This window comes from Orcinus orca, chromosome 3, assembly GCF_937001465.1.
Source record: "Orcinus orca chromosome 3, mOrcOrc1.1, whole genome shotgun sequence".
Classification (NCBI taxonomy): Eukaryota; Metazoa; Chordata; class Mammalia; order Artiodactyla; family Delphinidae; genus Orcinus; species Orcinus orca.
The window spans coordinates 180058987-180076471 of NC_064561.1; the positions used below are offsets into that span (position 1 = coordinate 180058987).

The window sequence follows — 17485 nt, forward strand, 5'->3', positions numbered from 1 at the left end:
CAATGTCCTCATTGAAATTGAGGAGCAACCATACCTAGCCTGGAGGGTTGTTTCGACAATTATGTTGAATATGCAAAATATCTAGTGCAATGCTTGGCTCTGAGCAGGCTGTCAGTAAACAGCCATTATTATGATTATGGTTATGATTGTTGTTTGACCTGATGTGGTGCCCATGAAAATACACCCCTCAGATCTCCAACTGCAGTGGCCAGAATTGACAAGGAGCCCCAGTGCTCTACTCTGAAATTTATTACAGTTTCTGCTCCCATGGACTGCTTCTAGCCAATGACTGGGTAAGGCAGGAATACTAAGTCGTGTTCATCCAGAGAGACCTGGGACTCTGCTGATGAGGGATTTGGGTTCGAGGACTCTGTAGTGGTCTTACCAAACTCTCCTTTGAACTGCACTACAGTCTAAGATGCTTCTAGCCTGCCTGCCCACCCGTCTTCCTCCCCCCCCCACTTCCTTCCTCCCTCCCTTCCCCCCTTCTCTACCACCTCTTCCCTCCCTCCCTGCTTCCTCCTTTCTCTCCTTTTCTTGGGATCAGACCTACATCTTGGTCTTGATTCTCCTGGCTTTTCTGGTTACTTCCCCATTTTATTTCACCAATGTTTCCTTAAAAAAATGTCTTATATGTTCAATCCCGTCTTGGGATCTGCTTCTCACAGACCAGGACTAGCACACCTAAAGCCATTTTCTAGAAGGTTAAGGAGGTTGACACTAGTTCTAGTGTCCATTGTAACTGAAATTGTATAGACCTTGCTCATGGCCCCTCTTAGCTTCCATCTTCCATACTGAGAATTTTGATATATTTTTACTTAGTCTTCTGACACAAGCTGCTTCATATTTATTTCAGGTGTTCTTTGCTGGACAGCATCCTGGTGCTCTTTCTTGACCAGAACCAGAGGCAGGTGTCCCCAGTCCATGTGCACCATGATTTTCTGCAAGGTAAGGCTTTGCTTTCTGGATCATCACAATTGGAAGAGCATACTTGAGCACAGTGCATTTCTCTCTGGAGTGTTTAAGACAAACTTAGACTTCTACTGAATGTCGTCAATGTTTACACAGGACTGCGAGATATCAGGACTTCAGCAATGTACTGAAGGAGCTAGTAGGGTGAAAATTGGTATGAAGTCTAAAAAGTTTATATTTCTGTGTATGTGTGTATCTCACCTTTTCCCTCTTTCTATAGTGCTACCCTGTCCTCTCTTGAATTTGTGACAAACTTTTCATAAAAACTTAACAGTGAATGTCAACTGCAGGCTTCCATTCCCTGATTGGCTCACATGGCAATCTGTAGGCTATAGGAATGTAATCTTGTCGTAGGTTCATTACACAGAATTTCAGGTAGAACCACAGATGTTTCATGTCACAGGAAATAGAAGAGAGATGTTACTGTTTCTCAATATTTATTAGTGTAAAAACAAGATACAATTTATATTTTTTTACGGCACAAGTCATGCACGCTCACTGACATGTGAACCTAATAGAATGAATGGTAAATCTGATTTATTTGAACATTCATGTGTCAATGTGGCACTTGGGGAAAAGTGATATCAGCCTCCTCTACCAGTTGGAATTGTTCTGCTTCTCAATTCTGTATTTAGGGAAGCTTTTTTGGTTTACATTTGACTATGTATGGTGCAAATTATAGTGCAAATTATAGTGCATTGACTATGTATGGTGCAAATTCCTTTTAGGGTTATGAAGAATAAATGAAATACTCTTTATAAAATGCTCAGTAAAATGCTAGCAATTGGCATCAGTATGATCATGACCATCATCATCATCATCATCAAAGCAACAGAGTTGCAAACCTTCCCTTCTGCTAGAATTGCTAATGTGCGGAAAATCCACAAAGTAAGAAGCAGAAACCAGCTGCTTTGTCCTCTTGGTAGGATAGCTGCATTTTTAAAAACCTAAGCTGAATCTGGTTCTCAGAATAAATGAATGGCAAAAAATGTTCCGATGGCATCACTAAGGGCCATGAGTGCTGATCGAGCAACAATAATTCGAATGAATAAAAAGAAAGAAAGAAAAAAAAAATGCCTCCAGATTCCAAGGTCACAAAGCATTAGAAGCCTGGAAATTTCCCAGGGGCAGATCACCTTGACCTCAGAGGGAAACCAAAGCGACACCCTCTACCTCTACCGTAAGCAGAGCCCTGCAGGCTTTCTGCATGCAGCCTCCTACCAGGTACACCTGACTTACTGGGATTTTCCAGCCTAATTCCATTTACATTTGGAGCGTTGGGTGTTTAAATCTTAAAACATGTCTTACAAACAAATAAACAATATTTACCATGTGCAGTAAAGGGAAAGCAGCCACAATTTAGCTGTTTCAAGGGGAAAAGGGAGAACCTGCATAAAGGTCTCAGTGGGTTTGAATAGCTTTTGGTTTCATCAGAGAACAATAGCCAATGGAATAATAAGTTAGGACAACTTGGAGATGAGTGATTTAGAGAGACTTTCAAACTGTGGTGCACTCAGTGGATCTCAATGGCCCTCCTTGGGATGGTTTCAAACGTCAGACTTGAAAACCTCCCATTTCTGTTCTCACTTTAGCCAATGCAAATAGGAGGAGAGAGGAAAGGGAATATTTATGGGAACAATAATTGGAGCTGATGACTAATCACAAATCACAAAAATGTAGGGTATGATACCATAATTATACTCATTATGACCTGGCCTGAATTAAATGTCCTGCAGTCACAATACAGAGAGCAAGGGCTGGCATTCCTGAACAGAAGAGGCAGGTGTTACGGCTTGAATTGTGTCCCCTCCAAAAAGATATGCTGGAATCCTAACTCCCAGTACCTAAGAATGTGACTGTATTTGGAAATAAAGTCTTTGCAGATGCAATCAAGTTAAAATGAAGTCATTTAGGGTGGGCCCCAATCCAATACGACTGATGTCCTTATGAAAAGAGTAAATTTGGACAGAGACATGCACACAGGGAGAACACCATGTGAACATGAAGGCAGAGAGCAGGGTGGTGCATTTACAAGCCGAGGAACACCAAGGATTGCCAGCAAACCACCAGAAGCCAGGAGAGAGGCATGAACAGATTCTCCCGCCCAGCCTCAGAAGGAACCAGCCCAGCTTACACCTTGGTCTCAGACTTTTGGCCTCCAGGACCGTGAGACAATACATTTCTATTGTGTAAGCCCCCCAGTCTGTGATACTGTGTTGCAGCAGCCCTAGGGAACTGATACAACAGGTAACATGATCCCAGAGCCAGGGTGACTATTATGAGGCAGGGCAAAAGCAGCAGAGCAGAACATCTCCATGGAACCTTTTCTATGGCCACAGCGGCTCTCAGGAACTGGTCCTATCATGGGCTACAGACACAAGTACAGGACACAGCAGAAATAACTCGCTAAGTGCTGGAGAAAACCAAGGGAGGGTAGCACAGATGGGGCCATAAGTCAAAACTGCAGAAGCACCCATTTCTCTTAATTATTTGGAAAGCAAGTTGCTGCCAGGGTCTACCCAACAGAAAAAAATGGCTTCCTGGGGAGTTACATCCATGGTGGAAAAACAGGCATTTGGTTTCTTTCTACCACTTTCTTTTGTGGTTTTCTTTTCTTTCTTTTTTTTCCCTGTGACCTTCAAATAATCAAAAACTGTTTATTGAGTTAGTTTGAACTAAGTTGGGACTCTGGGGGATGTGTAAGTTTGGATTCCTCTCCTCAGAATTCCTAAAATATAGCTGGAAGCTAAGGTATAAGATATGAGCAGGAAGGACATAGAGGTTCAATGTCAAAAAAGGCAGACACTAGTGAGGACATGAGTAACAGCCCAGTGCCGCTCCCATGGCTGTTTCTACACCGGCCGGTGCTCCAATGAAGTACTGAAGAGTTGGGGTGATAGGGAAGATTCTGGCGTGTTCTTGACTTTAATGAGACTGTTTCCAAAGTTCTATCATTTAGTCAAATGCCCTCTGTAAGTTTATAGTATGTATCCTTTATTAGGATCAGGATGTTTCTATTCGTTTACTCAGAAGTTCCTTTGTTAAAAAAAAAAAACAAACCACGAATCAAGTAGAATTTTATCAAGTGTCTATTTAAAAAATCTGAGATATTTCTCTGCTTTAATTCTTAATGGACTTAGATACATGAAAGATTTTATGATATTCACCATTCTTGCAGTCCTAGGAGAAGCCCAATAGATCATTATTATTATTTTTTTCAGTGTGATGTTTGACAGGTTGTGTTTTTCAAAAATGGCTTCAAAAGGTCTCACCTGTTCTTTCACCTGTTCTTCCAACAAAGTGACTTCTTACTCCTTCCATTGACAGGTCAGGGTTATGTTCCCTTCTGGGAATCCATCTGTGCCATGGCTATGGTGCAAGTGATGCTATGGGATTTTGGAGGCAAGATTCTAGAAGGCTGTGCAACTTCTACCTGTTTCTCTTGAGCTACGTGCTCCTGGAACCCAGCCGCCACAAGGCAAGGATGCTCCCAAAGTCCGCAGAGACTCACGCAGAGGGGGACTGTGTTCTCTAGCTCACAGTCCAGCTGGGCTCCCAGCCGACATGCACCATCAATGTGATGGCCGTGTGAGTGAGCCATCTTGAAAGTAGATTCACTAGCCTCAGCCAGGCCACCCAGCCAAAGTGACATGGAGCGGGGGAAAGCTACAAACGCCACGCACAGCCCACATTGCAGAGCTGCGAGCAAACTAGAGGAAAGTAGCTGTTTCAAGCCACTACGTTTCCACGAGGTTTGTTTATGTAGCAATTGATAGCTGATACGGGATAATTGATTCAATTTGCTGATATTTTATAATATTTGTGATTTTTACATCTACTTTCAGAAGGAAGATTGGCCTATATTTTCTTCCTCTTTTTTTTTTTTTTTTTGGACTGTCCTCGTCTGCATTTCCTATCAAAGTTATATAATTCTTTAAAAATGAGCTGGGGGCTTCCGTGGTGGCGCAGTGGTTGAGAGTCTGCCTGCTGATGCAGGGGACACGGATTCTTCGTGCCCCGGTCCGGGAAGATCCCACGTGCCGCGGAGTGGCTGGGCCCGTGAGCCATGGCCACTGAGCCTGCGCGTCCGCAGCCTGTGCTCCGCAATGGGAGAGGCCACAACAGTGAGATGCCCGCGTATCGCAAAAACAACAAAACAAAACAAAACAAAAATGAGTTGGGATGTTGTTTCTTCGTTTTCTAGTCTCTGAAAATGTCTGCTTAAAATTGAAATTCTTTTTTCTTTAATGTTTCATTAAAAAATAACAATCTAGTGTTAAAAGCAGTCACAGCTTGTTGTCTTTTGTTTCTTTGAAAGAGATTTTTGTCTGCTGGCCAGTTTATTGAAAGGTTAGGATCTATTCTGATCTCCTATTATTTTTTAGGTTAACTTTTGGGAGTTTTCTAGAAAATTGTCCACATCCTTCAAGCTTTCAAAATATGAATACAAATTTCACTGTAATTGAATGATGTTTCCTCATTCATTTATAATATTGTTTATTTTCTCTCTGCCTTCTGATGGACTTGCTGAAGTATGTATCTTTACTCGTCTTTTCAACAGTCAGCTTTTCTTTACTGTTCATCTTTCTAGCTTCTAACGAAAGCAGAAAAAAAAAATAATGAAAGAGTTTTCGTTTTCATCAGTATCTCTCTTTACCTTTTCCACTCCTTTCTATATATTTTTTGTGCTTGTGATTTCTCTCTTGCTCCTTTTCACTAACTCTTTGGGTTGAAAACCCTAGCTTATTATTTCCAGGTTATTTTTCCTCAGAGTATCACCTTAGAAGCAAAGCAGAAGTTTGATAAGGAGTGCTTATCATTCAGTTCCAAATATGCTACAAATTCCTCTTTAACTAGTATGGCCATGTAATGTATCAACCAAATTGAGATACCTTTGATAGTGAGTGACAGGAAGTGCTACTAATAATTATATTGGGATGACGGACATCAATCGGGTCTTGCCCATACAAATTCAGATGTATATATATCCATGAATTATTTCAAAGAGTGTGTTTTGGTTTTCAGGTCTGTGTGTGTGTGTGTGTGTGTGTATGCATGTGTGTGTATGTAAAAAGCAAATAACTTCATTGATTTCTACTGTAATTATACCACTGAAGTCAGAAAATCCAGTCCATGTGACACAATTTGAAATTTGCTGAAACTTCCTTTGTAGTCTAGTGAATGGTCAAATTTTCATAACTATTCCATATGTGCTTGAAAATAATCTGTTCTTCAGGGTTCAGTGTTTCTCAAAGATCACATACATTAATCATATTATTCAACTCTTTCATATTCATTTATTTTGTACTCTACTTGACATCATTTTCTGATAGAGGTGGTTCAAATCTCCTGTTATGATTATGGAGTTTGAATTTTTCCTCATAATTTGCCAACTTTTGTGCTAGATATTATAAGACAACGTTGTTAGTTGCTTATAGGTAAATATTAGTATAGCCTCTTGGTGGACTCTTTCCTTTATCATTAAAAAAGTCTTTTAACATTTTTATTAATTTTTAATTTCATATGTTTAATAATTTTTTTTGATTACCTGTCATATCTTTTTCTATCCTATTCCTTTATCTAAACCTTTCTGTATGTTTGTTTTAGGTGTGCTTTGGAAAAGCCACATAGCTGGATTAAGACAGCAGCAACAACAATAAAACAAAACAAAATATAATAAAACACTTCCAATCTGAGAGAATCTCCCTTTTAAACAAGTAGTGAAGTCTGTTTACATTCACTGTGATCACCAACATATTTTTCTTTAATTCTTTTATCTCATTGTGTGCTTTTTATTTTTTATGCTTGTTCTTTGCTTCACCTATTCTCTGTTTTTCTTGCCTTCTATTTAATTGATTGCATTGTCCTTATTCCCTTTCCCTTTTACTAGTTTGGAAATTATATTGTTCTACTAAAGAAATAAACTTAAATTTTTTAAATCAATACTAAACAAAGCCTAGGTCCCATCAATATCTATCCCTTTTTATTCTTATGAAATTGAAAAGGACTAACTTCATATCCAGCCCTCTCCCCAGTCATCATTTTTTTCCTTTTGTCTAGTATTTTATTGCCACCTCGTTTTAAAATTCCCCTGAAGTTAACTGCCGTTAAGTTGGGAGGGAGGTATTTTATCTAACATGTCTGTGTATTCAGAGCAGAACAGAGGCTTTCCCCGTCACTTCAGCCCACCACATCAATTGGAGTTCCTGATTCAGTAAGTCTGACAAATCACGTACCTTCTCTGGGTTCCCATTTCTGGCTGCAGTTGGGAGAGGCTTTGGAGATCATCAAGAAAAGGGGCTTCCTCATTTTGCCTAAGACTCTAGGAACTGAAAAGGATGAATGATGGATACTATGATATTCAGTAGAAAAGGAAATTACTGTGGCTTGAGGGATCCAGGCAGGCTACTTCAGGAGCAAACGTCAGTTACTCCTAGAAGAATGGGCATAAACGTTTCTTAAGCACAAGAGTGGTCAAAATGGAATTTTAGTAAGATCAATGAACAGCAGTTTACAAAAAGCTCTGTGAAGTAGGGGAGGTTATTCTTCGCAGATAGGGAAACCCCATAGGGCACTGTTTTATTAGAGTTGGCACGAGGGGCCGAGGACCTGACCTAGGAAGGTGGCTGGAATTAGGGAAGCAAGAGCTGAGGGGACATGGTTAGAAGGAAGAGTTAGAGTTGGTGGGTGCTAATTACATACCAGAAGAAAGAAGTCGGGGTGCCAGAGCTGACCTCAAGGATTCCAACTGAGGGACAAGGAGACTGTCCTTATCGGGTCCTTCATGCAAACTTGAGGGTTTTCAGGTACGTGGGTATTTGTGAAGACGTTGCCTTATATGGCGCATGGAGGGCACCGAGACCTCTGGTGGGAGGTGGCAGCAGTTAGCACTAGAAGCCTCAGTTGTGACACTAGACCTAAGGTCACCGTATGTTGTTGTCCTTGCTGCTAATTCACCCCTTTGGGGATGGCAAATCACTACTGGAAAAGTGATGGGTCTGAAGCCCAGCTTGAGCTGCCTTTCAGGGTCAGGGCAAGGGCTGACTGGCTCCAAAAGGGAGAGGCCAGCTTCCGGAGGAGCAGGTAGGAAGCCTGCTGGACCCTGCACAGCGGCTCGCTGGTGTGGAGTAAGAAGCTGACCAAGCCCTTTGTCCACAAGCGGTTGTACCTGCCTGTAAAGAAGCGGAGGAAGGGAAGGTCTCCGAGATCTTAAAGATGGCTCATGTCAGGGGGGCAGGATATCAGGTGTCTTTTCCCCTTTCTTCATTACTTTTTTTTCTTTATTGTTGCAATTATTTACCATAAGTACCTGTAATTTGAATACTCGGGAAAAAAAAGTCATTTTCATCATGGGTCAAGCTACTCTTTCCAAGTACTGCCCGCTGTGCTTCAGCCTTACCGGCGTTACCTCCTCTAACTAACCTCACGTAGCTGTCGGGTCTCATTATCCTGATTTTATGGAAGGGCTCAGAGGCTCGGGAACTTGCCTAGGGCCAGTGAAGGCAGAGCCGGATCCCACAGGTCCCCATCGCGGGCTCTTTGTGGCCCTCAGAGCACGCGTGCGAGTCCTGAGGACCAACACCTGGCCTGCCCCGCTCACCTGGGCCGCTTAGGGCTACTGGGGCCAGGCTGAGCTGACGTCCGCCTCGCCCCACGCTCAAACCCCGCCTCCGATCCAGGCCCCGCCCCAGACACCGCCTCAGGGTCCACACCACGCCCCGGTGGCCCGCCCCGCCCCGCGCCGACCTGCGTCGCCCCGCCCCACCATCCAGCCCCACCCCCCGCTCCCCGCCCCCCAGAGGAAACGGAAGTGGTGGCGTGCCCCGGCGGAAGCCAGAGTCGCCGGGGCAGGAGCGACCCGCGGCGGTGCCGACGGTTGGGCGATGGCCGAGAAGTTCGACCACCTGGAGGAGCACCTGGAGAAGTTTGTGGAGAACATCCGGCAGCTCGGCATCATCGTCAGCGACTTCCAGCCCAGCAGCCAGGCCGGGCTCAACCAGAAGCTGTGAGTGGCGGCCGAGTCCGCCGGCGTGTCCCCGGCGCCAGCGGGATGGCGTCTGTCTGCCTGGAAGCCGGGATGGGGAGCCTGGAGCCGGCTGAGAGCCGCCTCCTCTCCCCGCCTTGCTCGGGGCCGGGTCCTCCCGGGCCCTCCCGGTCCAGGCTGTGCGCCGGCGGGCTGGCCGCTGCCGCCTGTTGCAGGCCCGCCTCCTTCCCGCTTTGCCGCGCTGGGACCTTGTCTTGGGGCCGCGTCTGGACACGTTATCAGTCTCTGTTTCTGGGGCTATCAGGGGGAGGCGTGCTTCTGAATCTGAGTCTTGCCCTACGCACGTAGGACTCTCTCCCCTTCGGCCGGGGGTTCCGCCCCTGCCCCCCGAAGGGAGGCGGGCTTCACGCGGCAGTGCGGTGAAATGGGCCCCGGGAAGGCGAGGGCTCAGAAACCGCTTGATGCCTAGGCCCGAAGGGAGGATCGGATGATGGTGGGCGGTGGTGGGTTGCGACGGGCCACAGAACGTTTATGAAGTGATTTTTGGGGCAGCAGCCTTGTGCTGGCCGCGGTGCCCGGCCCTAGGGTGAACAAAAGGCAGATACAAATCGGATGCTCCGGAGAAGGGCTCACAGCTGTACGGAGGGCACAAGCACCAACCTGTTTGCAAGCCCGCCTTGCGTACCCGGTGCTGCGGGACCAGCCGGCTGATCTAGGAAGGCTCCCGCGGGGAGCTGAAGTTAGACTAGGCAGCCGCGGCTTGCTTTCCCTCAGGCTTTGAGGATGGATGCTTGAACTGGAGTCGCCCACCCCGGCGTTGTCTGACACCGCACACAAAATCCCTGCCACCTTAGGGTGAATGTTTTTGAGAGAAGGCTCGTATTTTTCATCAGATTCTCAAAGGCTCCTGCCCTTATTCCTATTGGTTCTTGCCCCCCAGTATTGGCAATTCTTTGTTTAAAAAGACGATCAGGAGATAGATGAGCATATGATAGAACGCCAAAGCTTTACGGAATTCTGTAGCTAACCAAAGAGCTGAGAGCCACATGTAACCTGTGCTTGTGCAAGGAACACGCGTGTGGATCCCTGGTCGGCCAGATGTGGGTGGTGCTCAGTGCCATCGTCCCAATTAACCTAACGTCCCATTTTTGCTTTTTCCCTCAGGAATTTTATTGTTACTGGCTTACAGGATATCGATAAATGCAGACAGCAACTTCATGATATTACTGTCCCTTTAGAAGTTTTTGAGTAAGTAGCGTTCTTGATATTCTAATTATTGTTTAGTTTTGCTGTAATCATTTCCTCAACTACCAGTATATAAGTGTCTGCTATGTGGCAGGCATGGTCTGGGTGCTTCGTATATGTTAGGAAAGAAAACAGACAAAAATCCCCGCTGTCATGGAGCTTATGTTCTAATGGGATTAAACCATTAAAAAAAAAAAAAATCTCAGGGACTTACCTGGTGGCGCAGTGGCTGAGAATCCACCCGCCAAGGCAGGGGACATGGGTTCGAGCCCTGGTCTGGGAAGATACCACGTGCCGCGGAGCAACCTAAGCCTGTGTGCCACAACTACTGAGCCTGCGCTGTAGAGCCCGTGAGCCACAACTACTGAGCCTGCGCTCTAGAGCCCGTGCGCCACAACTACTGAGCCTGTGCTCTAGAGCCCACATGCCACAACTACTGAGCCAACATGCCTAGAGCCCATGCTCCGCAACAAGAGAAGCCACCGCAATGAGAACCCCGAGCACCGCAACGAAGAGTAACCCCCGCTGGCCGCAACTAGAGAAAGCCTGCGCGCAGCAGCGGAGACCCAGTGCAGCCAAAAATAAATAAATTAATTAAAAAAACAACAACTCAGTATTGTATTGTTTAAAAAGAGTTACATGTGAATAAAGGCTTTTTAAATATGTGAAGAACATCCTAGGCTCTTAAAATCTTGCTTATATAAAAGGACAACCACATGAATTCCTTTTTTTTCTTGAGAATGAAAAAGTCTTATGCAGCTATGTTATAAATTAAAAAAAATTAAAGCCAGAAACAACCCGAGAAGTACGAATTTGGTCTGGTATCCCCCAGACTGCCCTGGCAGTGCTGGTTCTAGGAGATGATAATATCTGCTCTGTTGAAAAAAAAAGTTCTTAGGCCAGGTATGTTGGTAAGTCTTTTTACCGTTTTCTGTGAGAGAGTTACCTGCACCTGGGCACAGTCCTGGCCTAGAGATGCCTCTAGGAAATAAACTCTTTAGGTTTTATCCATCCAGGTTTTATCACACTGATTTCACAGGTGAAAGAACCAGTAAGTAACTGTAGTGGCTGTTTAGCTAGTCAGTGTCAGAGCTGAGACTAAAATTCTGGACTTTTTAAAAAAAATTTTATTGAAGTATAGTTGATTTACAGTGTTGTGTTAATTTCTGCTGTACGGCAAAGTGATTTGGCTATACATATATATATTCTTTTCCATTATGGTTTATCACAGGATATTGAATATAGTTCCCTGTGCTACACAGTAGGACCTTGTTGGTCCATCCTATATTAGCGTCTGCTAACCCCAAACTCTCACTCCATCCCTCTCCCACCCCCCTTCCCCTTGGCAACCAAAAATCTGTTCTCTATGTCTGTGAGTCTGTTTCTGTTTCATAGATATGTTCATTTGTGTCGTGTTTTAGATTCCACATATAAGTGATAGCTTGTGATATTCGTCTTTCTGACTTCACTTAGTATGACAATCTGTAGGTCCATCCACGTTGCTGTAAATGGCATTATTTCATTCTTTTTTATGGCTGAGTAATATTCCATTGTGTATATATACACACACCTTCTTTATCCATTCATCTGTGGATGGACACTTAGGTTGTTTGCGTGTCTTGGCTATTGTAAATAGTGTTGCTGTGAACATAGGGGTGCGTGTATCTTTTTGAATTATAGTTTTGTCTGTGTATATGCCCAGGAGTGGGATTGCTGGATCATATGACAGCTCTAATTTTAGTTTCAAATCCTGGATTTGTGTTGACCAGGGCCAATTCTCTGGGCCAAGCAGCCTCCCTCCCGGAGCTGACTTGGAACAGCAAGAGTATTCTGGGGCTTTTTGCAGTAAAACTGCAAATGTAAATCACTAGAGTTCCTTGAACAGTAAAAGGAAAAGTTACCTTTTTACATCCCCAAAGGTCAGAGATGAAAGTCCCAGTTACAGCACAGCTCGGCAGCTGGCCACCAAGTCAGGACACATAGGCTGCAGTTTTCCCAGTCTCAGCTCTGTCCTCACCTGCTGGCCGAGGTGTCACATGTTCCCAGGTGGGAGCGAAGGTCTGTCTTGTGCGTGTGTTGCAGCTCTAGACTCCTGCTCGTGAAGTGTGGCAAGGTGGAGGCTGATTTCCTTTCCTTAAGTGTCCTCATTAGAGCCATTCTGGTCACGAGTGTGTGGGATGAGTATATTGACAGATGCCAAGGAACTACTCCTGGCTTCTGAAGTGGAGCAAATGAGAGGAAGACAGATGGGGAAGACCGCTGAAGAGGTGGGGGCAGTGAGGCCTCGGCCAGCACAGCCGGAGCCGGTGGGTACAGGGACAGCGGAGACCCACGTGGGGACTTGGGATGGGGTGGCCTCTCAGCACCCAGCAAGCAGCAGATCTGAGCTGTCGGTCAGATCTGGCTTACATCTGTCTACATCAGTCTGTGCCGATGTAGAAGGGTCTCCAGACCTGTTCTCAGGCACGCTGACTGCGTCTGGAGCAGAGATACCAACGTAAACCTCGGCCTTTCTGCCGGGTGCTTGGGGTTGGCGAGTTCGCAGAAGTGGGAGTCAACCCTCGAGTCTTCAGAGAAGAGCCCGATCCAAATGACATCACTGTCGAAAGGGGTTGTTTATTTAGGACATTGGGGCCTGTTGAGGTTTTCCCCCCCCAGAAATGGATGGATTTTGCTTAGGATTTAACCAGAATGTTGCTTTTTTCATTCCATCGTTTCAAATACATCACAATAAAATGGGATTTCTAGAACTTTTGATTTATTAGTATTTCTCTATCTGTCATAATTAAAAGCCAGTTTTTATGCCATTAACAGCAACCTAACAGTGTCTTTAATCTGAAGTGATAATTTTTTTTAACTGAAGCATAAAAATGCATAAATCAGACTTAGTGTAGTGGTGGTGGTTTTTGTTTCTTTGTAATGAGTAATTCAGTTTAGCTGGGTGATGTGAAGGTCTTCAAGGTGCAGAAGTAGGCAGGTGGCCTTCCGCAGGTAAAATGTGTATATTCATCTAGGCAGTACACTTAATGAAATCTTTGGGATGATGAAGACATTTTGGGGACACGTGTTGAAAATTTCACAGAACAGTTTTATGCTGCTAAGAAATAATTGGAGAGAATCTGTCTCTGTTAAGTTTAAGTTACTTAGGTATTTTTAGGAAAGTAGTGTATCATTCCCCCCTCTCTCCAGTTGGTAAACTAATCTCAGGACAGGCAAAGCCAGCGCTCTTGTGCTCGCTGCTCTCCCCTCACCGATCCTGCAGCCCCGAGGCGGCTCTACAGAGGACGGGGTGGGCCTGCTGGGTTGCATCTCGGTGGGCTCCCTGTATTGCTCAGCCCTGAAGCTCTGGCCCATGCTTAGTTCTCTCTTGTCAAGAGCTGCCTGACCTTACAGGTTGTTGTGAGGATAAAAAGGTGTGGTTGGCTATGAAACCTTTCGAAAAACACAAGTGCTAAACATGTGAACTGGTGTGACTGTGAAGCTTGCTTGGTTTATAAGTGATCGTTAACTTGATTTCATGAGTCATTCATATTATTAGAAGTAATGAGTGCAAGTCATCTATACTTGTATAACCGAAGGAATCCTAATTCACCTGGTTCCTGGACACAGCTTCTAAACAGGGCCATGTGAGGTTACAGATCACTACCTTTGTTTTTTCCCCATAAGAAAACTGTGAGAGGAGGTATCAGCCATGAATGTTAATTGACATGTTTCATGTTTCCAGATACATAGATCAAGGTCGAAATCCCCAACTCTATACCAAAGAGTGCCTGGAGAGGGCTCTGGCTAAAAATGAACAAGTTAAAGGCAAGATTGACACAATGAAGGTAAGGTTCTTGTCAACAGAAGATAATGTCAGAACATCAAGGAATGTTCACAGAGCAAATCTGGCTCATAGACTTTGTAAAACTTCAGCTACCTGACAACATTACACAGCTGAGATTTCTGAAATGCGTAATAGGTAATAAAATTAAATAGCAAGCCGTGTGGTAGCATAATAAACGTAGCGACGTGGCTAGCCTCCCTTTTACGGAAGTCTGGGTTAATTTTTGTGGTGTTAGTTGTTGTTGGCTAACATTTCTGTTTTTACGATTTTAGTATCTCCAGGTTGCCCTTTGGTGCTTTCTGAGTCCTTCTGTTCGGCCTTTTTCTGTAACTGTGGGTCTCTGGTTTAGAGGATTGCCGAATCCTCCTTGACTTCTCTTTCTCTGGTGGTCGTTTCCAGCTTCAGACTCCAGACCCCTTTGTACCGTATACCCTATTCTCCACAGAGACCCTGCTCTTTGTATTTCTTGGTTTTGATGGGATTGAGAAAACTGCATCTTGAACATGGTATATGGAGTGTTTTCTTACCTACGTTGACTCTCGTGTGGCCAGGGGCGGGGGGTGTGTGTGTGGGGGGGGTTTCCTTTAGGTGGGCGGTGCCACCCCTTCCTGTTGGCCTCAGACAGCGAGCCCTCCTGCCTCTCCCCCTGCCCCCAGCAGCGCTGGCCTCATTTGCATTTCTGGAATTCACCGGCCCGTCTCCTTGTCTCCTTCCTGTCCATCCCCCTGCCGTCTCCTCTGCTGGGACTCCTGCACGTCCTCTGCCCACTGCCTGTCCTCCCTGGTCGGCGTGTCACCCCCTCCGAGAGGCCTTGCGGACCAGCCTTGGCTGATAAGGGTCGGCCCTTCTGTCTCTGTCCTGTGTCCCCTGTTGCAGCCTAAGCCCCAGCATGCAAGGGGCACGAGTGTTGTGTTCCCTCTGCTGCCCAGGGGCACAGGTGCCTGCTCGGTGTCTGCTGTTCGTGGGGACGGCCACGCGGAGGGTGCGCTGGCGAGGCGAGGGGCCGGCACAGCGGTGGTGGCGGGACTGCCGTGACAGGCCCGTCTCCCGCTGCCTGGACTGCAGGGATCTGTGCTGATCCCAGGTGGCCTGCCCTGGAGGTGGCTTTGCTGTGAGGGTTAGTGTGGTGCCCCCGGCCTCATTTCTGCTTTGCCAGCTTGGGATTGAGTTGCTCTTGAACAGAGCATCACCTCTGGGGCACGATAGCGCTTTGGTGGAGAGCCAGCTGGGGTTCTTTGGGCCAGTCTGCGGGCGAGCCTGATCGTCCAGCTCAGGGGACGACAGGCAGAAAGAGCCCCGCCCTTCCCCTTAAGAACAGGGCCGCGGCCGCAGGGCGATGTGCTCCCGGCTGCCCGTGCTCCTGTTCGCCTCCCTGCCTCTGCACCTGGAGATGGCCTGTCGGCAGTGACACTAGCGACCGTGCTATTTGTTCAGTTTGCACCCCTTTCTGTTGCCTCTTGGTGTCATTTCCTCTCATGAGATTGTGAACGTCTCACAGTGCAGTTTGTATGCCTGGTGGGTCGAGTGATTAAAGTTGCATGAGTTCTATCTTAAATGCTTTCTGTAGGGTTGGCATGTAGCCTCCTTTAAGGATGTGTTCCTGACCTACGTAAGGACCATCTCTCTGTTTGTATCCACGGTGCTGCCTTTCTGTACAGCTTATAAGAAAGGGTTTTGAGATGCTGGCAGATATTTAGCTGCTTTTAAGATTGGATTAAAACAAACGTTATGCTGATACGAAGGCTCAAGGAGCGTGGTATTTGGAGAAGACAGGTTTCTAGGTGCTCTGAAAGCTTTGATCGAGAGCTGTTTGCACACAATGGGTTTGATGTGGTTTGAATTAATAATTGCTTAATTATTACGTGAAGACTCCTGTTACACTTGCTCTAATCATTTCCACCTGAGTGGCTGGCTCCGTGCGAGAGGGCTCCTTGTCATTTGAGGTGGGAGGGAAGAAGTAGTCTTTGAATGAACATTCCTCTTTCAGGTAGTTCTCCATGTACCTGATGTACCTGCAGCATAGTTGCAAGCAGTTTCCTGCTGCGGTTTGGCAGGTGTGGCATCCAGGGAGATGAGCAGACAGTGCAGGGAAAGCCCAGTTTCTCTTTTGAGTTTGAGGCTCTAGTGGGGCGTCGTCTTTAACTTGGGTGATGGGTCACGTGCAAAAATATCTTGACCGTGTATATTTTTCTTCTTAGAAATTTAAAAGCCTGTTGATTCAAGAACTCTCTAAAGTATTTCCTGAGGACATGGCCAAGTACCGGAGCGTCCGGGGGGAAGACCATCCTCCTTCCTAACTCCCTCCTCCGTCTGTCTGAAGGTCCTCCCAGCCCTGCACGAGTGGCCGTGACCTTCAGGCAGCCTTGACTGAGCGGCAGCGATGCTGTTTCCTGGGCCCATCCTCCCGCCACCTTGTCCTGGTCCTGGCCTCTGGGGACGGCAGGGCCTGGAGGGCGTGCGGGGCTGTGCCGCCAGCTGCCCCCCTCCCTGACGTGCTCTGTTTGGTCCTCTAGCTCTCAGGGGACTGGTGATCACACAACTTTGAGTGCGATGTGTATGATTCTCCATGGCCAAATAGTCTTGGAAATATTAAATATGATAGGTAAAGTAAAAGTTTAAAAAAATTCTACCTAATAGTTTTGTTTTAATATACTCTTTCTGTTCTTTTTCTTTCTTTCTTTCTTTTATGGTGTCAAAGAAAGCTAAACAAAAAAACAGAAGGAAAACTTGGTTTAATATAAGTACTTTAAATTCGTTTTGTATTTTATATTTTTAAGTATAGTGCATAAAGAATGTGTTCAATGGAACTGTGTTTCCATAGATTTCAGTTCGTCTAATATAATAAAGTCTTTAAGTACTTATAAGACTTGTCCCATGTAATTATTTCTGTAACGTTTTCATAGTATAGTATCTTGTATCTCGTAAACAATTGTCACTTCCCTAAAGTGTGAGGGATATTGGTGAAGTTTGTTCTGCAGGCATTTAGGCAGGAAAAGCCAAAGTGAAATGCAGGATTCTGATTTCCCCGCGGCCTCTTTCACAGAGGACATTGCGGATGTATTGACACAGTTCAGGAATGCACTCCCAGCCCGTCCCGGGGCCCTGTGTGTCTGCCTGAGGGGGCTGCCAGATGGCAGGGACAGCTGCGCCTTCGGAGTCTGCAGGGCCGGGCGGGCCTTGGGAGGTTGCGTGGCTGGTGAACTTGGGCAGTGCTGTCGCCGCACCTGCGGGCTGACTTTGAGCTGTAGGCCCCAGTGTGGTGTTTCTCGAGGGTCACTGCAGACCACGGCATCAGAATGACCTGGACTCGTTCATCGGAAAGGTGGGTCCAATTCAGACCTGTTGGGTAGAGGCTTTGGGCTGGGGCCCGGGAACCCGTGTTGTTGGTTTCCTGGCCCCAGTGATTCTGGACCCCTTAGAGCCAAGATCCACAGTTAGGGACTTGAGTCTCATCGGTG

General features: G+C 46.0%; 1 protein-coding gene across 1 annotated transcript; it reads left to right on the plus strand.

Annotated features, from left to right (window-relative positions):
• The first annotated feature begins 8786 nt into the window (after window positions 1-8786).
• On the plus strand, window positions 8787-16891 carry MED10 (mediator complex subunit 10). The gene is made up of 4 exons (XM_004274503.4): window positions 8787-8977; window positions 10121-10204; window positions 13926-14028; window positions 16226-16891. The coding sequence occupies exons 1-4, from the start codon at window positions 8856-8858 to the stop codon at window positions 16322-16324; spliced, it is 408 nt and encodes a 135-aa protein (XP_004274551.1). The 5' UTR covers window positions 8787-8855; the 3' UTR covers window positions 16325-16891.
• The last annotated feature ends 594 nt before the right edge of the window (window positions 16892-17485 follow it).